Source organism: Manacus vitellinus, unplaced genomic scaffold (genome assembly GCF_001715985.3).
Source record: "Manacus vitellinus isolate BGI_N305 unplaced genomic scaffold, ASM171598v3 scaffold_27_pilon, whole genome shotgun sequence".
In the NCBI taxonomy this organism is placed as follows: Eukaryota; Metazoa; Chordata; class Aves; order Passeriformes; family Pipridae; genus Manacus; species Manacus vitellinus.
In genome coordinates, this window is record NW_021940039.1 from 3,063,217 (window position 1) to 3,083,658 (window position 20,442).

At 49.0% G+C, this 20,442-nt stretch overlaps 1 protein-coding gene across 1 annotated transcript; it reads right to left on the reverse strand.

The window, feature by feature from the left end:
- Nucleotides 1-161: 161 nt before the first annotated feature.
- Nucleotides 162-19,114, reverse strand: OLFM1 (olfactomedin 1). The gene is made up of 5 exons (XM_029960482.1): nucleotides 18,946-19,114; nucleotides 13,486-13,641; nucleotides 10,860-11,079; nucleotides 5,108-5,214; nucleotides 162-1,985 (listed from the first exon to the last, which is right to left on the reverse strand). Exons 1-5 carry the CDS (start codon nucleotides 18,994-18,996, stop codon nucleotides 1,311-1,313), a joined length of 1,209 nt encoding a protein of 402 aa, XP_029816342.1. The 5' UTR covers nucleotides 18,997-19,114; the 3' UTR covers nucleotides 162-1,310.
- Between the last annotated feature and the right edge of the window lie 1,328 nt (nucleotides 19,115-20,442).

Below are 20,442 nucleotides of genomic sequence, written 5' to 3' on the forward strand. Positions count from 1 at the left end.
CTCCATTCTCCCAGCCCCTCCAGCTCCCAGCAGCAGTAATACTCCCTGGAAGGAAATTCAGGGTGGCTGTTCAACATTTACCCAGAAAACCCCACAATAACTCCTGTTATCCCTCCCCTGCACTCGCTCACTCGTACATAGAAGACAATAAACAAAGCAGGGAAGTCTCCTAATATTTTTATTGTTCCTTAGATAACTGTGGATAGTACAAAGTTTTCCTCTTAAAAAAAATTAATTACCTTCACACTTCCATAAACAAAGCTTCCCATGGGAATCTGCTGCCACAGAATTTCCACAGAAGCAATTTCCAACCACCATAATGCTATGTAGATAGTATAACAGTAAGAGAATATTCTCGTAATTATCAACATGAAATTGGTTATCTGTGTATAAGGGTGAACACTGATCTTTTTTTTTTTTTCTTTTTAGAAACAAAAACCATCATTTATTAATCCAAACTACATCATTGCATTTACAACATTCATTGCATAAACTGGACATACAAAGTTTTGCCACCTCTGGTAAATAACAGACATACATTATACAATATATTTGCTGAATACATAAGTTCAAACAATATGGGTACAACAACTTGTTCATAATACATACTTAAACCATCGTGTTTAATAGTTACTAAGACACAGATCCATGAGCTACTTCGGGTCTCAGCACAGTTAATCTAAGTGACAAGAACACAGTTGAGAGAGACAGTAGCTGCAATGGAAGGCGAAGAAAACTAACCTGTGATAGGTCTTGTTCAGACAGCGAGAGCTCCTCACGGGTCAGCTTTTTCTGCTTAAAAATACAAATCACACATCCATCACAGCTGACCGTGACGCCGGGGGAATGTCCATGCAACCCACACACAGAAGAGAGCGAGTCTCCCAAGGATAAACTTCCAACAGTCATTGCCTTACTGCTTTTGTATGTACTATAGGTTTGCTATCAGAACAGAAACAAAACAAAACCCCAAACTTAAGTGGTTCTTTGAGTGCAGTTCCAGCTGCAAGTACATGGTGACTCGTTAGTCTATAACACAGAGCCAGACTTCTAGAAATGTAGAGGTAATGCTGATCTGTCAGGTTTATGCTGAATTATCCTCCATGACGTTGGTCTTAATTTTGGCAGCTGTTTATATATTTACTTATTTAAAGTGTGTTTCCTTATTAGCCTTTTTTTTTTTTTTTAAATTAAGTTTCTCCCCTTTTTTTTTTTATTTTCTTTTTTAATCCTTTTCACGTTTATTTCATTTATTTAATTTAATTTTTTTTTGTTGTTTTTCTAAACCGGTCTCTAAACAAGGGGCGGGACTACAACTCGTCGGAGCGGATGACGTGGAAGAGGGTGACGTTGTAAAGTATCTGGTGCCCGTTGTTCCAGGCGTAGAGAGCCCGATCCTTGGGGTTGTAGTCCAACATGGAAATGTGGGAGTACTTGTTCTGGAAGGGGATGTCGATGTACTCGTAGGTGGAGGCGTTGGTCTGGTAGGCGTAGTGCACCTTGGTGCCCCCCGAGTAGCCGTTGGTGACGTAGAGGGTGCCGCAGATGATGAAGGCCTCCCCGGCGCTGCGTTTTGGGTAGCTGGTGTTCCAGGTCTGCAGGCTCTGCAGGGTGTTGGGGTCCAGCTTGCTGATGACGATGTTCCCCGCGTTCTGGTTGGTGGCGTAGACGGCCCACAGCCCGTTCTCGTCCACCATGAGGTCAATGTCTGAGTGGCCGCCCCAGGCGTAGTGGTACATATTGTTGTAGCCGGCATAATCCAGGCTGCGGGTCTTGAGGATGGTCTCTGTTTTCAAGTCAAACCTGATAATTATGTGGCTTTGGTATTTGTTGAAGTAAATAGAGCCGTTGTAGACCACTTGACCGGTGCCCGACCACGGGTGAGGGAGGCGGTGGGAGGTAAAGTTGTCGGTGTTCATGAAATCTGCCATGGATTTGTACTCGCGCACGAAGCGGTTGTTGTGGTAGCTGTCCATGTACCAGACCTGGGCGAGCAACAGGAACACAGGGGGGTTAGAAAACAGCAGAGACCGGCTGAGACCTTTGCACATCACCCTAAAAACCGGGCCGTGGGAGAAACCCAGAGCGAGAAATCATGGAATCATCACAGAATGGTTTGGGTTGGAAGGGACCTTAAAACTCATCCCCTGTGACACCTTCCACTAGACCAGGTTGCTCCAAACCCTGTCCGACCTGGCCTTGAATCCAACGATGCCTCCAACACCTGCCCAGAAATAACCCCAATTTCTGAAACTCCAAATCAGCCAAGAAATCAGCTGAATAGCAAAGCTTTCCCAGGGGGTAACCTGGTATCTCCCCAGGAGCACGAGAGCTTAAGTGCTCCCCTGGGAATGCTGTGTGATTGGCACCATCCTTCCAGAGGGCAATTAACATCTTTTCCCTGGCTAAACCCAGCATTTTACGTTGATGCTGCTTTTGCTTCCCGTAAGCCCCGTCGTGGTAGCACTCAGTAAATTATCCCAGCTGCTGTGCCTAACTCCATTAATTTGGCATGCAGGAGAGAGGGATGCAATCACTCATTGTCAAGGAAATTCAGGCAAAGTCCATATTGGCTTAAAAATCATACACTTCTGCATCAAAAGCTTAAACCAAGGCTGCTAAAATATAAGAGAGAGAGAGAGAGACATCTAAATCTTGCTATTGGTAGATTGGGGCGAGATTTTAGATCATCATTTAAGTGCCAGTTCACTGGGGACACTGTCTAGACTCCTAAAAAAAAAAAAAGCTTTTGTTATATGAAACCAATTCTGAGGCAAATGACCAAGCTGTGCAGTTAATATCCAGAAGAAATATCCAGCCAGTGATGACATTATGGATGCAGCTAGTGCCTAAAAATAAGAGAGCTGCTTTCGGTAAAAACTGTCTAGGAAGGAGAAAAGGTAAATTTAGGAAGGAGAAAAGGTAAATTTAGCAAGAGGGAAGCCTTTAAGGCTGCAGATTTGGGTGATGTAGTGCAAATTTCTTTTGCAGAACCTGACAGTGTTATCTCTGCAGTGTGACTGTCTCCAGGGTCCCTGAGAAGAGCAAACCAGCATTTGGCTGCTGCCTTTGAAAGGCCAAGTGGGGTCTCCAAAAACTTTGTAGGGAACTTCAGCCCTCCAGCGTTACCTCCCTGGAAACACTGCAGAGGTGGGGAATGAACATGTGGCAAATGGTTCTGATTCTCACACCTTGGTGGGCTTGAGGGATGTCTGCAAAAGCACCAGAGAACACCCACACACACCCCTGAGCCCACGGCACAGAAGTGTCTGCAGCCTAGGAAAGCTGGCAGTGAAATGCCTTCAACTAAACCAGCTTGGGAAATTATAGGGGGAAAAAAAAACCAAACCCAAGACCGAATTGTCTCTCTGCTGCTCCCGTTTCATTATCTGTTATTAAAACTTCAATACACCAGCGTGTTGTGCTCAGCTTCTAGACAGAAGCCCAGCAGAACCCCACGTCACCACGCTGGGGCTGCAAGGTGGCAGAACCCCGGAGCATTCCATGCTTTGGAGAGGTGGAGGTGGATGGATGAACAACGTCTCATCACACCAGCTGGCTTTGAGCAACCTCCTGCTGCCAGTGCACATCGACCCCAGCACTCAGCATCCACCTGCTGCCTCGTGCCAGGCTGCTCCTGTGGGACTCACAGTTTGCCCCAGTTGTGTTCCATGGTTTCATGACTCGAACAAACGGCCATGTGAGCCACCAAACACCTCCTGGGGCTTGGGGACAGAGGATGGGGATGATAAACTGCCCATCTTTCCCCATCTCCACTTTCCCACTCTGCTGAGCAGACAATAAAATTCACTTAATGGTGTGTTCCTAATAAAATTCCCAGTAGGTTCATGTATTAGACACACAGAGACGCTGGTGAAGCTTCAGCTACAGTTTACAGTCTATTTGCATGACAAAAATACACTGCAGAAAAAGGCATGGGTGAAAAAATATTAAAAAGAGGGGTTTGAGACAAAACTCTCTGAGGACACGGAGGATCTTTAGCATCTGAACAACCAGCTTCAGCTGTAAATGATGTCAGTGCCAGGGGACACAGCAAACACAGCCCAAAGGGGACAATTCTGTCCCCTCTCTTGAGCAAAACAAGATGTGATGTGGTAAAGCCTTCCCATCTCACCTCCAGTCAGGGTTTTACTGGGGATATAGGGGAAGTTTTGCTTAATAACTGTAAAATATGGAGGTGTTGAACGGGGGAACTAGTGCTAACCAGCTGGCTGATGGAGGAAAAGAGCCCAACAAATCAAGTCACCTTCAAAGAAGCCACCCAGGGGTGGCTTCTCCAGAGCATCCCTTGTCCTCTCTTAGCTACAGAGCTCCCAAAATAGCTGCCCCAATACAGCCCTTGCTGGAGCCTTTATCCTTTGATGAAGGATGCTGCATGCAGGAGGGAATTACATGCAGCCAAGCTCTGTGCCTTTTGTTTTGTTTTGCTGCCTGCAAATCCTCAGCAAACACTCGAGATATTTTCCATTCCATCAGTCATGGGAAGCCTGGATTGATTTTCAGCCAGTTATTGGCCTCCTACCTCCTTGGGATCAAAATTGAATGGTCTGAATGGAAAAAAAAAAAAGACCAAAACAAAGCAAAACAAATCTCTCTCTCTGGCTGCAGTCGGTTAATTCCTCACAACAATGAAAGTGGAGGATGGAGGACAAATGCAGTCAGATGACATTATCAGAGGCTCTGGCAGGAGAAGAGCAGCAGGGACCAGGACCACGGGTCCCTGTGCTCAGCCTCAGCCCCCTCCTGGCTGCCAAACACAGAGGAGAAACCCAATACTTGATTATTTCCCCCCTGTTGTGGGGGGGCACGGACCTCATGGTGACACTTTTAAGACCATGACTGCTCACACTGCAAGGAGTTTGGCCTGCCCAGGGGAGGGACCACTGCGTGGGGCTGCTCACCCCCTCCTCATCCTCCCTCCCTGTGGGATGCTCAGCCCCTCCCGCTGCAGAGGAGGCCAGGGGAGCCCTGTGAGATGAATTAGGACCTTCCCCAGGTTTCACAGGGCACTCTGGGTGTCTGTGACGAGTTTTCAGTGCCCTCAGTTGTGTCGGTGGGAACAGAGGCGGAGCTGTCGCGGCCTTACCTTGTTCTCTCCCTCGGGAGCGAGAGGATCCGTCATCCACGATCCGAACCGGGACCCCGAGGTTTTAATTGTGATCGGGTCACTTATTCCTGTCAGCTTCCCACAAGCTGGAAAAGAGTGGAAGGAGGCTGGTGAGCACCACATCAGCCCCGAGGCCCCGGCGAGGGGCACCTGAGCCGGCCACCACCCACAGCTCTGCCCACTGCTCTGCCCCGCTGATGGCAGCTCCGGGGTTATTTAATTAGAGGGAATTAAGTCAAGAACAAGTGTTGAATGCTTTTGGTTGTTTCATGCCTCTTAATAACGTTTGTCCTTATCACACTGTCCCCAGGAAAACAAGCTTTGCTGAACCAGCCCGGCTGCGAATGTCACGGAATAGGGAATGAGGGGAGTGAGCCAGGATCCAGCAGCCAGGTGGAGGAATTAGCTGAATAGCTGCTCATTTCTGCTCTGATACAGTGGGTGCAGCCAAGATAAAAAGACAGACGTGTCTATTCCAGCCCTGATGGAAACATGCATTTGTTACAGGTTATGTAGAGGAGGAAAAAAAGAAGTTGGGAAATGATACACAGTATAAATCTTGTCCCTGCAATGACCATTTACCAGCGTCTACCAGCCACCTTCTCTGATCCCTGTCGTGTCGGCACACTTAGGAGACACTAATGAATTCACCAGCCTCCTCCCAGCCAGCTCCAGGAGAGGAACCAAAGGCAGCAGGATGAAGGCGGGAGGTGGGGTGTCCCAAGGATCCCTCAGGAGCTGCCCCGGGAATTCTGCCCAGACTCAGCATCACCACAACAGGGATGAGCGCCCGCTCAGTGCTGTGAGCCAGGTTTGGAGCACACTCAGGTCCCCCACACCTATCAAATTCAGTGCATCTTCAAGCCCAGCGCAGTGCCTTGCTGGGTTTTCAAGCCTTAACTATGAGGGGAAGCAGCAGCACCTCTCCTCCTGCTTGCCATGCCAGCTGCCCACGGCAGCTCTTTTCCCACCCATGGTTCTGTCCCCAGAACTGAACCCAGGAGCCCTCCAGGGATGCCCATGGACAGATGCCTCCTACAGAACGCTGCAAGCTTAGCACAGCAGGTGCAGCCACACTGAGTTCCTTTCTCCAACAATATCCCCAAGTTTCAGCAAAGCTGCCACACTAGTCTGCTGCATCACCAACATTTTAACATGTGTGCAGTGAGGAATGACAGGTGAAGAGACAGAGATGCCTCGGGAGGGGCTGGTGTTGGACGCTCTGTTGCTACGGGAGCGCTCATTTAAAACCTGGCCACATTCAGTGCAGAGCTGGTCCTGCAGCAGCATCCCCTGGGCAAGCCAAGCTCAGGCCAGTGGCACCAGGGGGACAGGCACCCCCTGAAGTTCAGAAAGCATTTCCTGACTTCTCCTTTTTGACGTGGAAGCCTCTGTCAGGTTGGGAAGGGGAAGGTGGCGGTGCTGGGGTGGAGCAGCTGCTCTGGGTGCTGGGTTTGAGGACCCAGCAGAGCTGCAGATGCACTGCAGTACCTGCTCAGCAGGGCACCCAGGGCTGGGGCTGCAGGTGGGAGCCCCTGCAGGTGCTGCTGAAACACAGGCAGAGCTCTGCCAGCTCAGGACAAGGTCATTCTGCTCAAAATTACCAAGTAAAATCATAGAATAGTTTGTTGTAAGGGACCATTAAAGGTTATTTAGACCAACCCCCTGCAATAAGCTGGGACGTCTTCAACTAGATCAGGTTGCTCAGAGCCCTGTCCAACCTGACCTTCATAGAATCATAGATTCCAGACCTTGAATGTTTCCAGAACACACACACACTGCAATCTCTTAAGCTGCCTCCCTCCTTAGCCTGTTCTCACCAGCACCTTTCTATCCTGATCACAGCCATGGGACACATCCTCCTCCCTCAGCTCTGAGCTGTGCCCAAAGGGGTCACCTTATCCTGGGGCACCAAATAGACGAAGATATTCTTGATATGCACCAGCATGACATGACCAAGGGGACTATCAATCTTCCCACAGCCTTCAGACCCCAGCAGATAGAGAGATATCCCACCAAAAAGCAGAGAGCTTTCCTGAATTCCCTGAGACATGACGGACAGGAATTTGCCCTCCTGCCTACCTGATGCACTCAAAACCTCTCAGCTCAGGGGGAGAGCAAAGTGTTGGCAAAGGGATGCAATGGGTTAAAATAAGACATTTTAATGTCTTGCAAATTCCCCTTGCAGAGGTCCAACCTTCCTCTAATCACAGATCTGCTCAGCGCTGCCTGCCATTATCACAACCCTACACTGCTGTCACTTTATCTCTTCCTTCCATTTCCCTGGAGAGAAGTGTTGTATAAAAGCTCATTGATTAAAAAAAAATAGTTAAAAAAATAAAGCAGCAGCAGCTGATAAGGGTAAACTAGTGTTGTTTGCAACATCTCCCACACGTATAGCTGGAGGCACATTCTCAACAGCTCTTCTGCAATGCAAGAGGGTTGTTCTTACACAGGACAAGGTGTTCTCTCTCCTGGTGTAAATCTATCCCAGGCACTCAGATACTGGGGGAAAGTTTCTTTAGGGTCCCTACTTAGCCATGTCCCTGCAGCTTTCCTGGGCTTACCACCCAGGGATGGACAACTACAGCCTTTGATCCTCACCCACCCATCCATCCATCCCTGCTGAGATCCACACTCTGAATATCATCAGCCATTTTCCCCCCATGGGTGCTGAGCCTTTAGCAGCAAAGCCACCCTCCTGTTGGGATGGCAGGATCATGGGATGCTGGGCACGTTTCAGGTCACTCAGGGACAAATGTGCAACAGAAAAGCATGTCCTGGTGCTCGTCCAGGAGTCCAGGACACAGGGGAGGCCTGTGAGCAGCAGCTTTTGGGGCATCACAGAGGAGTTTTCACTCCTCTTTCCCCAGTGCTATTCAGGTCCCTCCTCCTGGAAAACAGCACAAATGAGCCTCTCCCCAAGTGTCCCTCCAGGCTGACCAGCCTCTGTCCTGCCCTCCTGCAGCCCCTCAGAGCAGCCATGGAACACAACCCCCCCCAGCCCCTTCCTCGAACTGCATGAGGAATTTTCCAGCAGGAGAAGACACGCTTTCCTCCTGCCAGCTAAAACAAGCTCTACCATCCTCCCAGGATGCCAACACCTCCGCTCCATATTTCTCCTCAGATCCAGCCCACAAGTGATGTTTAGCAGCTCAGGAGCAATTTATCCACCAACGCAGCCACCGGCTCCTTCTGGACTCCACGGTTCTGCTTGGACTGCTGCTGCCACAGTCAGGATCCTTCCCTGCTGGGGCTTCCCAGGAAGCCAAGGTCTCACCCCCCCATCCCAGTCCCAGCCCTCCACAGCAGGGATGGGGTTGTGGCAGCTGGGGGATGCCCTGTCTTCACCTCTGTTGCCTGGCTGGGAGCACCCCATCCCAAAAACATCAGGGACAGGCTGGCAGGGCTCTATCCCCATCCCTGCACCAGGATTTTTTTCCAAGCTTAGGCTGGCAGGCAAACATGAGCCTGAGTTCAATTCCCCCTTGAGCCAAGGAGTGACAACCTCTCCACTCCTCCAAGGCTCCTCTTAGGAACATTAATGGAAACGTTAAAATCCCTGTATAAATAGTGATCTTTGAGAGTGTAAACAGAAACACAGATTGAACCTGCCATTATTGATTTTTTTTTTTTCCCTTCACACACATGCCAGGGTCAGGAAGTGTTTTCACTATTGATCCATCAATAATGCTTAGGAAGCCCAAAATGCAAAACAGGACCTTGTCTAAGTAAAATGCTGCTGCACTGTGGAGCATCAGTGCTTCCTGGGAGAGGTGAACTGGATGGGAATATGGCACATCCTTCCCCTTCCCTTGCCCTGTGCTTATTGCAGCTGCTCCCTGACCCTGTTTGGGGCACCCTGAGCTGCAGGAGGTGAACACGCTCCAGGTGAGCAGCATTTCTGGCCCATGCAGGAGCAACTCTAAGCTCAAACGTGCTCCTTGAAACATCAGTGAACCCCTCAGAGCAGACAACTTGCTGTAAACCTGCAGAAATCCTCAGCAATCAGGGCCTCATTGTGTGGCAGCAAAGTGTAAGATTGTTATTTGAATTTAACTCAATTAACTACCATTTTCGCTGGTTTACACGCCGAAGCCATAAACAACATTGGAAATTCAGTCCGTGCTGTTTGCTGTTAAGTGACCAAATAAATCACCCTCCTGGGTGAGCAGCAAATCCTCCTGGATTTGTCTCACCTTTGTGAGACACAGCATCCACCTCTGCAAGCACCCGGGAGTGCTGCAACATCCCAGGGCAGAGGAGCTGCCCTGACCCCACAGTCACAGAGAGAGCAAGAGGAGGGAGAAGGGACACAGCAAAAAAGCCCAAATAAAGACTCAAAAAGATTTAAAAAAACCCAAACCAAACCAAAAGTTTCTGGACAAAGTTGCCTGCTATGGTGTGACTTTCCCCCACTCCCAAACCAAACCTGGGTGCACCAGCGCTCATTAATAAATGAGAAATCAGGCTCTGCCCTCTCGCTTGGCCAGGGGGGTTGTACCTGCCCCAGGGGTACCTCAGTGCCTTACTCTCTGCACACTCATAGTTCAAATACTCTGAGCATCCAGGCTTAGGTGGGAATTCACTTTCCTCTCTGAGATTTCAAGTCAGGTGGAGCCTGTAAGGGATCAACATGATATCAGAGGGCAGGAGGGAAACAGAGGGTCAGCAGCTGCTTACAGACCTGTGGAGGCATCTAGAAACAAGCAAAAGCAATCCCACCACCAGAGCCAAGAGAGAAACAAAGCATTACCTTGCCAAGGATATAAAGTGCTCAGAAGAGATCTGATCTTCCATGAAGTTACCTGAGAGTGTAATTTCGTATGTGCTACCAAAATAGACTGCAGAGCAGTTAATGCGTTTAGATTATCTAAACTGCGTAACAAGAAAGTCAATAATGTAAGGAGAAATTAAATCAAGTCAGAGCTGGCCCAACAAATGGTGGGGAGAGTTCTTGCAGCTGCAGAAGGCAGTGCCCTCCTTCCCCCTCTGTTTGGGGTCAGACGCTGGGTTTGGCGACAGCTGAGCCTCCCCACGACAGACCCACGGGCCTCAGTCAATTAATACTCTCTGAATGAGATTAGAGATGAATCTCTGGTGGTTTAGCACCAGCCTGATGGAAAGGGCTCCCTGCTCCCTCGGGGAACAGGAGAGACAGGGAGATTTACATCCTGCCCAGCTGCACAGTCCGGACCACACCACGACCCCGCCCCAGCTCCACCATGCTCTTCTCCGGGGGATGGGGGGGGGTTTGCAAGATGCAAAAGGGAAAAGGGCAACCAGGGAGACCGAGTCACGGAGCCCCCACACCCCCCCCTCCACGCACCCAGACCTTTGCTGGGGGCCAGCTGCACTTAGCAGAAAGGTCGGACGGGGATGCACGAGCAAAACACGGGTGCATGTGTTTGCTTTGCATAAGCCGGACCCGCCCCGGCCGCTTATGCAAACGCCGCCCCCGGCGCCACATGCCCACTCACGGGCCCGATCCTGAAGCACTTACACCACGAGCAACATCGCTCATGCGAGTAATCCTCGGCAGGACTACTCCCAAGACGAATGTTACTGATAGCATAGCTCTTTACAGGATCCAACCTGGCTGTGCCAGCTCATCCCTTCCGGCCGGGCACGGCACAAGATGGCCAGAGTGGCATCTCTGCCTCCGGACGGGATGAGAGGTTTTTAACATCGATGGTGTTTAGCCAGTGCCACCATGTCGTTCTGAGCCTACCTAATTTTTGCATGCATGCACGAAGCCTTTCTTCAAGATTTGACACTCTGTTCTGAAGCTCTTCGTAGTCATAGGCGCCAATCTCCTCCTGGAGTTCGTTTAGAACTGACGTCAGATTCTGGACCTCCTCTTTAAACTGCAATACCAATTTGGCATCGGCTTTGTACTCTTCCAACACTGGTATCAAAGGCCTAAGTTCCTCCATTTTCGCTTTTATTGCCTGCAAGGTTAAAATAAGCTCGGTTCAGTGCTATGCGTGCAAAAATCTGCAACACTCTGCCTTGACCTGGTTGCTTCCTACGTGAGTGCAATGTTCATATCCCACAATTATTAGCATTAAAATTAGTTTAATTATTACTTTGGTCCAAATGATGTCTTGGAAAGAACATATTAAACAGGCTGCAGAACACCAAAATATTTGGGAAAGGCCTTTATTTGTCATTTTTAGAATGCAACATCTTAGGGTTACATGCTTCAGATCACATACACAAAGAGTTGGTTTTTTTTTTTTTCTTTCCAAAAAATAAAAGAAAATAATATATATATATGCATTGACAAGGGTTTCAAACTATTCATGAAATGCATCTACAATTGCATGCAAAGGAAGATCTTGGTTGTGTGGTTCAAGGTTCCTTAGTGAGATATGGTGCTAATTTGGAAAATAATCAAAAAAATCAATGCATGGTGCAAAATGCTCTGTGGCCCTCTTTTCATGGTTACATGGGAGTGAACTGCTTCTTCAGTCACTGCAGCATTGAAAAAACTTGCTTTTAAGTTAGCCCTGTAAGCAAGAAAATGAAATACTGTTGAGGATCTAGCTCACTAACCTGCCTTATATAGATAGCCATTCATAGACAAATACTCTTACGGAACTAAAGAGAGAAAAAAAAAAACAACACAAGAGCTCCAAACCACTCACATTTTAATGCTGGCATTAGCAGAAACAAAATGCTGTGGCTGTTCTTTAAAATGGTGCTTTGGCAGCAAATTAGACAAAAATTCCTTACTGTTTTTAGGCACAGACCATAAAAATCAAAGTCGTTATCAAATGTAATTCGCAGAAATGAATTTTTTTTTCCTTTTTTTTTTTTTTTTTTTTAAATTAAATGAGGGCCTCGTTTAAAGGCTCGGTATGCAGCATTTTGTTGAAGATGCTTTGCTCCAGCAGCTAATGAGTAGACATAAATATGCATGCACCTATCTGTTAATGAAGCATGTTAGTACACACAGAATACCTGGTGCTGCTTAAACTACTGCACAGTGGCCAAGTTCACAGCGCCCAGGGCTGTGACATCTGCCTGTCTGCTGAAGCAGCTCAGGGCTGAACAGCATCAGAAATTGGTCCTCAGCCTCATTCCTTTCCTTCCCATCCATCCCCTCCTATTTAAGTCAGGAGGTTTTCCCTCCTGTGCTCTGTACATGGGGAATATATCGATTTTATTTACTTGCACTCCCCTGTGCAAGCTCCCTGGCAGACGATGGGGGGGATTAAACTCATCAGAATGGAGGGGAAAAGTAATAATAATAAATTAAACAAATAAATAAAAAAGAAAGTCATGCTCAAATCAGAAAGATGGTTCTTACATCCAGACTGCAGAGCTAAATTTAGGGCCCTGCAGTAACTGGAGATGGGGAGCGGAGGAGGTGGAGTTGGTGAAAAGTTTTAAGAACCTTCTTCCCAGCTTTTTATGATATAATCTTGGTATTTAAGTATTTAACATTAAAAATTCTGCTGTAAAATACCAGCCAGTTGGGCAGCTGCCTGAAAATGAGGGTGAGAATCAGCTGGGTGGCTGATCAGGAACATCCCCAAATTTCACTACAAACCTTCTCAACTTGTTTTTAAAGCTATTAACCCAAAGCATTACTAAAATTTCAGACTCTTTTTGGCAATTCAATTTGTTCTCAACCGAGTTCTTGAGGGTTTGGCCACTGCTCTCAGTGCCAGCTGCATTCCAAAGGCTGGCAGCTTCACCCCTCGTTTGTGTGGCACCAGGACACAACACACAGAGTCCATCAGAAGGTGCTGGCTCTGCTGCCAACACCATTCCTTCAAAATTGGACAAGATCCTGGAGATGTGCAGCTCACCAGCCTGAGGAGAGCTGTAATAATTGTACTGTTGGGGTTTTTGGGGGGGAGGGAGGTGATGCTTGAGTGATTAATCCATTGCTACAGCCACCCCAAGGGGGGATGTGGTTTGGTGACAGCCCATTGCAGTTTGCCACGTGCTGCAGAAATGGAAATGGAGCCCCAGTTCCTGGCTTTTCCCAAGAAATGGGTCATGGGTGTGGCACGGGGAAAGGCTGCCTGGCCATGGAAGGGAACCCACCTCTCCCAGACCTCAGCTGCCCCAGGGCCTCCCTGCAGACCCCCCTTATGGAGCCATCCTACGCTGCCCTACTGGGGCACCGAGGTGGTTTTTGGCTGTGGGAACATGGAGATTTATGCTTCTACCCTACAGAAAAATGTACTGAGGATGTGATGCCACAACCTGGAGCAGGCTGTGCTTTGGAGAGGGGGGAGCCCACGGATGGTTCCCCTGATGGGAACCAGGGCCACAGTCCCATGCACACCCCGAGAATTCCCTGGCCACAGCTCCATTAGGAGTTTGGAAAGCAGACATACCTTAAACTGCCTTGCCAGGTGCTGCTTGTGGCTTTCTTCCACTTGCTTAAATTTTGTTTCCAGTCCCCTCATCTGGTTTTCCATCTTCTCCACGTACTGTAGGTCTCTCTGGGTCCGCCTGTCCAACACCTCTATCGACTGGGACATGTTTTGCACCTGTCAAACGAGAAGGGACTCATTAAGAAGGTGCTTCCAGCACCAAGGCAGCCCCTCTTTTGCATCCCAACACTGACCTTTTCCACACAGTCAGCAGAGATAAAGGGCAATCAGCCCATGCATTATTTACTAGTTAATCAACAGCATCTCACAGATTATGACCCCGTGCTCTAAACCAGAGTAAATGTGTTTCCTAAATGTTTTTCCTGCTGCACAGAATAACTTAACAATCTCACATGCAAAAAAGGGTTGTAGTCGAGGCTAAAACATGTCACTCGTGGCTGCCTCTTTGAGAAGCTGGAGTGGCACCTGCTGTTGCACAAGGAGAGCTCTTAGTTGAGCAGAGGCCCACCTGGGTACGAGAAAAGCCTCTGCTCAGGTGCACATTTCCATTTCCTCGCGCGCGTGAGCGACGCTGATTTGCCTAAATGCAAACTTTACTCCCAGCTCATAAAACTTCATTATCCAAAACAGCCCAACTGTTTACGCAGCATCTGCCACAACAAACCCAGCTGCGGGTGAGGGCACCCTGGAGCTGGGAAGCACGGTGGGAGCTCCCACTCCCCACCGGTTCCTGCCCGCTGGGGCGGCTGTGCCGCGCCGGCAGCTCTGGGAGCCGAGCGGTGCCGCAGCCCCGCAGCTCCCCGTGCAGAGCCCATCTGGCCTCGCCCGAGGAGTGAGGCAAAGAAGGTTGGCTGGGCTCGTCGTGAGAAAAAGAGCTGAAGGTGTAAGGAGGGGAAGGAAACGCCAGCTAGGCTGACCTGATTTTGAAGGTTGGCTGCCATCTGATTTATTAAGATATTCCCTCCTCTCCTTTCTCAGGCTCGGGAGAGGGGGAACGAAGCTCTGACGTGGGCAGGCACCAAAGCACCTATTCAGCATGAGGCAGTGAGCGATATTTAAGGTCCTTGCATCGGGGACGGATGTGTTTGTACCCCGGCTGGTACATTACGGGGCTCAGCCCACAGCCCGTGCTCCTGCCACGGCCACGTCACCCACAGCAGCGCCAGCGTGGCACCGCGGGGATGACGTCCGGGGCTAAGATGAATCAGGCCCCCGAGCGTGCTGCTGCGTCAGGGCCGTCCTGGCTCAAGTCTCCTCGGCTGTGGGCGTCTCAGCAAACCCCAAATGTGAGCCAGCGCCGTCGCCGCGGATCCGCTCCCAGACACTTCCACTGCCACATCCGCTCCCGTCGCCGTCCTCGCCAGGGATGGGGAAGGAATGGTGCAAGTGCAATATTTCCTGGGGCCAATCGCACTGGGCTGTTGGTGACTTACCTCAAGTGACAGGGCGAGGGCACGGCAGGACACCCGCGCGCAGCCAGGGCTGGGAGGTTCCTCGCTGAAACCAGCCCGGGTCAAATGCCAACTGTGGTGTCTGCAGCTTGGGAGCCCATCAAAATGCCCATTGCTCATGCACGATGACAAGAAAACTATTACAGGGATCCATTAAAAATGTATGGGTGACCTGTATTTCAAAGGCCAGCAGCGAGGAAACATTCTGTACGACTCCTCCGGGGGTCTAATAGTCTTCCTCGGCAAAGGTGAAGCTATTTTCAGCCTCTGAGCCCCAGCACATCACCTGGAGATGAACCAGCACCCACCCTGACTACCCCCAAGGACCTGCTCAGAGAGGCCTGAGGAGCAGGGAAGAGCAGAACAAGATTCTCTTGGTTTGAAGAAGAAAAGAGCAAACCTGAGCTCAGCCCGAGACTGTTCAACTCCTGTTTAGCTGTGCCACCCCCAGGGAGCTTCCAGCAGTCACAGCTGGGTGCTAATTCACCTGGGCTGGATGTGGAGGAGTTTGAAGACCTCTCTCTACCCTGAGGCAGGAGAAGGGACAAGCGTGGCTGCTCTGCAGATATTTTTATTCTAGTAATCCAGTCTATTCTCCTTTGAGATGAGCTGTATCTGCCCAGCAGAATTGTTCCAAGGAGTTGGGATAGGAATGGCTTGTAGAGATCATGCAAAATTGATCTAATTGCACTAATGCCTAACCCCAACTAAAGGCCAAGCTGCAAGTAATCAGAAAAGAGCATTTCTGTAATGATAGACAAGTATCTGAGTTCACAGGGGCTGAGTAAGGTTATGGGGGGCTCCTTACGCTGCTTCTTGGTTGGTGGGGAGAGACAGACTCTGCTGTCAGAGCATCTCGCTGGGGCTGCTGCTCTGAAAACACCTCTGGAGTGTTTCTGCCTCTCCCTGACTGCAGAGGAAAATAACCTCCTCACATGTCTCTAAATGGAGATGCCTAAAATAGCTGCTGTGCTATTTTGGGGGTGGATTTTACAAGCCCAGGCTCGGTATTTGTTGCCTGTATTGTTTTCAACCAGGCAAGATTGTGGCCAGACCTGCAGCATCGCCCCTGGTCCCTGAGAGCAGCTTGTGCTCCAGCAGCTGAAGATCTGCTTGTTTTCCATCATTAGCATATCACGCCCTTGATCCAGCAAAGTACTCTGGCACATGATTAGGTTTCAATGAGACTGTTCATAGCTTAAACTTAAGCATGTACAGAAGTGCTCTAATGAACTCAGGCCCAAGGATCCTGCCTCTCAAATTCCCTCAGCTTCCTCCATTAACTGCTGTCCTCAATCATGGGCTACAATGCTTTTTGCCCCAACTCTCAACCTGAAACCTCATTTTCATCAAGCTAATGCGAGACAGGTACCTGTGATAGTCTTGGGGAAAGTTATTTTTAGCATTTGAAATAGAAAATTAATACAGATGAAGCTTCCAGTGCTGTTCTTTTCATCTTGTTTGATGAGTTGTTTCAGAATTAAAGCAAAGTATCAAAGAGTCAATATTGGCCTGATGACCTCAGTGAGATCTATAAGGTCAAAGCCACGGTTTAAACCCTGCTCAAGCTTCCCTGTGGATCAGCCTTTCATACCAGCTCCAAAAGACCTGTTCTAAGCCCATCTTTGGGGTTTGAATTGAGATGAATTTTTAGCCTTGGGCAGCTGGACAAACTGGTGGAACAACAGCATGAGGCACCTTGAGGGAGATTTTCATGGTCTATGGGAAAAATTAGCAGAGAAATGGATGCAGCTGATGGTTCAGAACATGAAAAGTTCATCTTATAAGGTCTGTAGGAGGCAAAGTGAAGGTTGAGAAGAAATGGCATTTTCCTTCGTAGATACACCTCAGAGTGACTATCAAAGGAACAAAAAGACCTGTTTAATCTGGAAATCAGTGCTGGCAAGATGAAGAATTGGCAGGAAACCAAAAATGGTTTGACCATCAGAGGAGGAAGCCCTCCCAGAAAACAGGGCCAAAATAAATAAATAAAAATCCATTTGAAGATAAAAAACATAATCTGTTTATGAGCAGGATTGAGGTGATGTCTTGGTTTGGAGGCAGCCCAAGATCTGGACTCAGCACCTGACACATATCAGGCTGGAAGGACTCCGTGTACTCCAGCCAAGGATGAGCTCAGACACCTCAAGTGCCTAAACCTGGGCTGAACAGTTTGTGCGGTGGCGAGCAGCCTTGGCTCCCCTCACCTCCCTGAACGCTGCTCTTTAACCTGACTCGGTGCCCAGCCCTCACTCCTGAGCCACAGGAACTGCACTTCCTACACAGATGCTCAGCCCCATGAGCTGAGTGTAGATGGATGCAGTCCTGGCAGCTTTGAACCTCGAAATTCAGCTGCTGAAGCCTCTGTGTGGAGATTTCCACTGCAGCTGCTGTAATTGCTTTGTGTACACACACACACCCCCCCACACAAATGCAGCTTAATTCTGGCAACGCCTCATCATCCCCATAGGTGACTTCCAGGTCTGCTCCTTCGAAAATCCAAACACAGTTACCTCTTTGACACATTATGCTGCTTCATCTGCTGGCAGAGAGAAGTCAGGAGCTGAGAGTTTTCCCATCACAGAGCTAGAGTTAAAACATCAGATGATGAGGGAAGGAGTTTTCAGGTTCGAAATCCTTCCTGGGAAGCTGGGAGCTCTTCTCTGCAGTTTGGTTTCTCCTACAGGGATTGTCATTTCAGCCTCCCTCAAGATCAGATGTCTGGCACTAAGAGCCTATTCTTTATTTTGGGGTTTTTCATTTAGGTTAGCGTGGGAGTGAGATGCAGACAGATTAGCAGGCAGGTAACATCCCCAGAACACATGCCTGGAAATACAGCTCCTCCCTCACTCTATCCATTGGCAGCCAGAGAGCTGCATAAAAAAAAAATCACCACGCGCTTACTTACACCTTCCTGATGTTATCCCAGGTCTCCTACACCCAACTCCTGTCCATTAGCAGAGGGCATTGGGTCAAATCCTGCTCATTTAATGCCTCTGAGCAGTTCTGGGAACATGGAGGCTCTCGGACACCCATGGCAGCTGCTCATAAATATAACGCCTGCTGCCTCTCAGGCAAATGGACCCATTGCGTTATTGCTCAGAGAAATAAAAGCTTGAGTAGGATTATTTTTAGAAGCCTCTGACATACCAAAGAATTGTTTTAGGGCTAAATGTTTCCTGGCTCGCTTTGTTGTCCTTATCACATGGGAACATCAGTTAAGTGTAGGTTTAATGTTGTTACAGGGAATTAATACAGTGGCTTCCCCAAAGCAGCAGGACAAAAATTCTTTTGTCATGCACAACACATACCAATACAGCATTGGGGCATGGGGTTTAATTATATATCCAGCACAGGAGTCAGCTTATATTTTAAAGGGAAGAGAACCATTTCACATGGAACAGCATTTCTTCGGTGAAATCTATTACCTGGAAAATTTCTGGTTATTGGGAATGTTTCCCTAATGAGATTCTTTGATCTTTTCGGACAGCAGACTATTAAAAACTAATCAAGTGGATGTCAACATTAGAAAGAAAACCACTAGCTGTCATCTCTGTGCTACTTGATGTTGACAGCTTGTACAGTTTTACTCGACCTCTTTAATATCAGCTTGGCTAGGAATGCATGGGCTTTGGGGTTTTAACTCTATCTCTTCTCATCTTGTTGAGGCTCATCCTTTGAAACTGCTTGTGTCAACATAATGAAAAAAAGGGTCAATTTTTTTTTTTTTTTAAGCAATATGGTTCAATATTGGCTGCTTTGATCTCAGCAGTTTTACCCTGACCTGAGCCCAGGGTTTCCCCCGTGCCTCAGGAACATGTAGAGATTTCTCCTCCTGACTGCAGCTCATTATTCCCCACCACACACACGGGAACAACTCTGGCACGGGAGATCTGGGCCAAGGGGTCCATCTTCCCTGGAAACCAAGGCTCAGTCCACCCTCCTCAGGTTTTTACCCCCAGTGTCACACCAAACCAAACCACTTTTCCCAGAAGGACTCAGCCATTACCTTTTCTAATAGTTGTCTCAGCTGCTTTGTCCTGGCATCACGCGAGCACATCGTCTGTTGAGGTGCCACCACTGTGCATATACAACGTCCCTCGCTATCCTGGGCAGAGCTGTAGACCTGCCAGCTTTCCTCTGGGTTGGTAGGCAACACCTAATTAACACAGGGAAAGATGGGTTAATAAAATGGGGGGAGGCCTGGCAGGGGTGTGGGAGGTGAAGGGGAATGAGTGGAGGAAGCAGGATGGATGTGGCAGAGAGTGGAGCTGTGCTGGAAGTGGAGGGAGGCTCCTCCGAGGGCCCAGCTGGCAAAATTCACTTGTAATGCAAAAATATGGATTGGGGACAAATAAAACAAGGGTCTGAAAAGGAGAGCAAGAGCTCAAAGAGGAAGGCAATGCATGTGGGAAGGCATGGACACAAGGAAAGCCAGGCAGCAGCGAGGGCTCCGGGTGCTGTCCGAGCACATCGCGGTGGGGACCCACTGCCCCGCTGTTGTGACAGAGCACTTGGCTTCTCCTTGACACCCTGAGAAGGATGAGCCTGAGCCACCAGTGAGGGCACAGTGTCCTGCTGAGGGCTGAGCAGTGAGCTGCCTCTGCAGAGCTCTCCCGGATCTGTCAGCTGGAAAATCAGCTCTCCTGAGTAAACGGACACCGGGAGTTACGTTTCTCCCTCTTCTGCCAGACTCCCCGGGGGATGGGGAGCTTCACCAGACAACCATTTCCCTCCAATGTTCACCGGGTTCCAGGCAGGGAAAGCCCGGAGCAGTGCCCTGTGAGGAGTGCCAGCAGGGATGGGATGCAGTCCGGAGGGTACCAGCAGGGTCTGAGCTTCCAGGACACACCACGGAAAGGGAGCCCAGCCCCAAACACAGCACATTCCTCAGCCCCCTCGAGCCCTCTGTGCTCTCCAAACCTCTCTGATCTTAATTTTCCTTTGTTCTCACAGCACTTTGCAAAATACATTATTTAATCACGACCCAGCCTCCGATCACTTGGAAGGTGTCATCATGTTCCCAACCAGAGGGGAAACGTTCTTTCTACTGTTTCACTGTAGAAAATAACCTTGCAAATGCCCACATTGACAGACATGACCTAAGACAGACGCTCAGGCAGACACACAATTTGATTCTCTTGCTGAAGCAACCAGGGAAAATATAAGAGTAAACAGATTTCATAAACCCTGATAACACGGAAAAAAAAATTCCCAGCTTCATTCACCAGCAGCAGAACCACTACATGAAATACTCTTGGAACAGCAGAGCTGTAATACTGGAACTCTCTCACAAGGCACAAGCATGCAGCCTGGAGGTGAAAGATGCCCAATTTTCCCTGCTCACGGAAGACAGAGAGACAGAGAGGATTGTTTTCCAGCCATTCCCAAAGCGGGAAGCTCAGGCACAGCACCAGCCCTCCAGCAGAGCAGGGACAGGGGACGTACGGCACCACCGCGACACACGGCAACTTCTCCACCGCATCTCCATCCCACTGAGGACTGA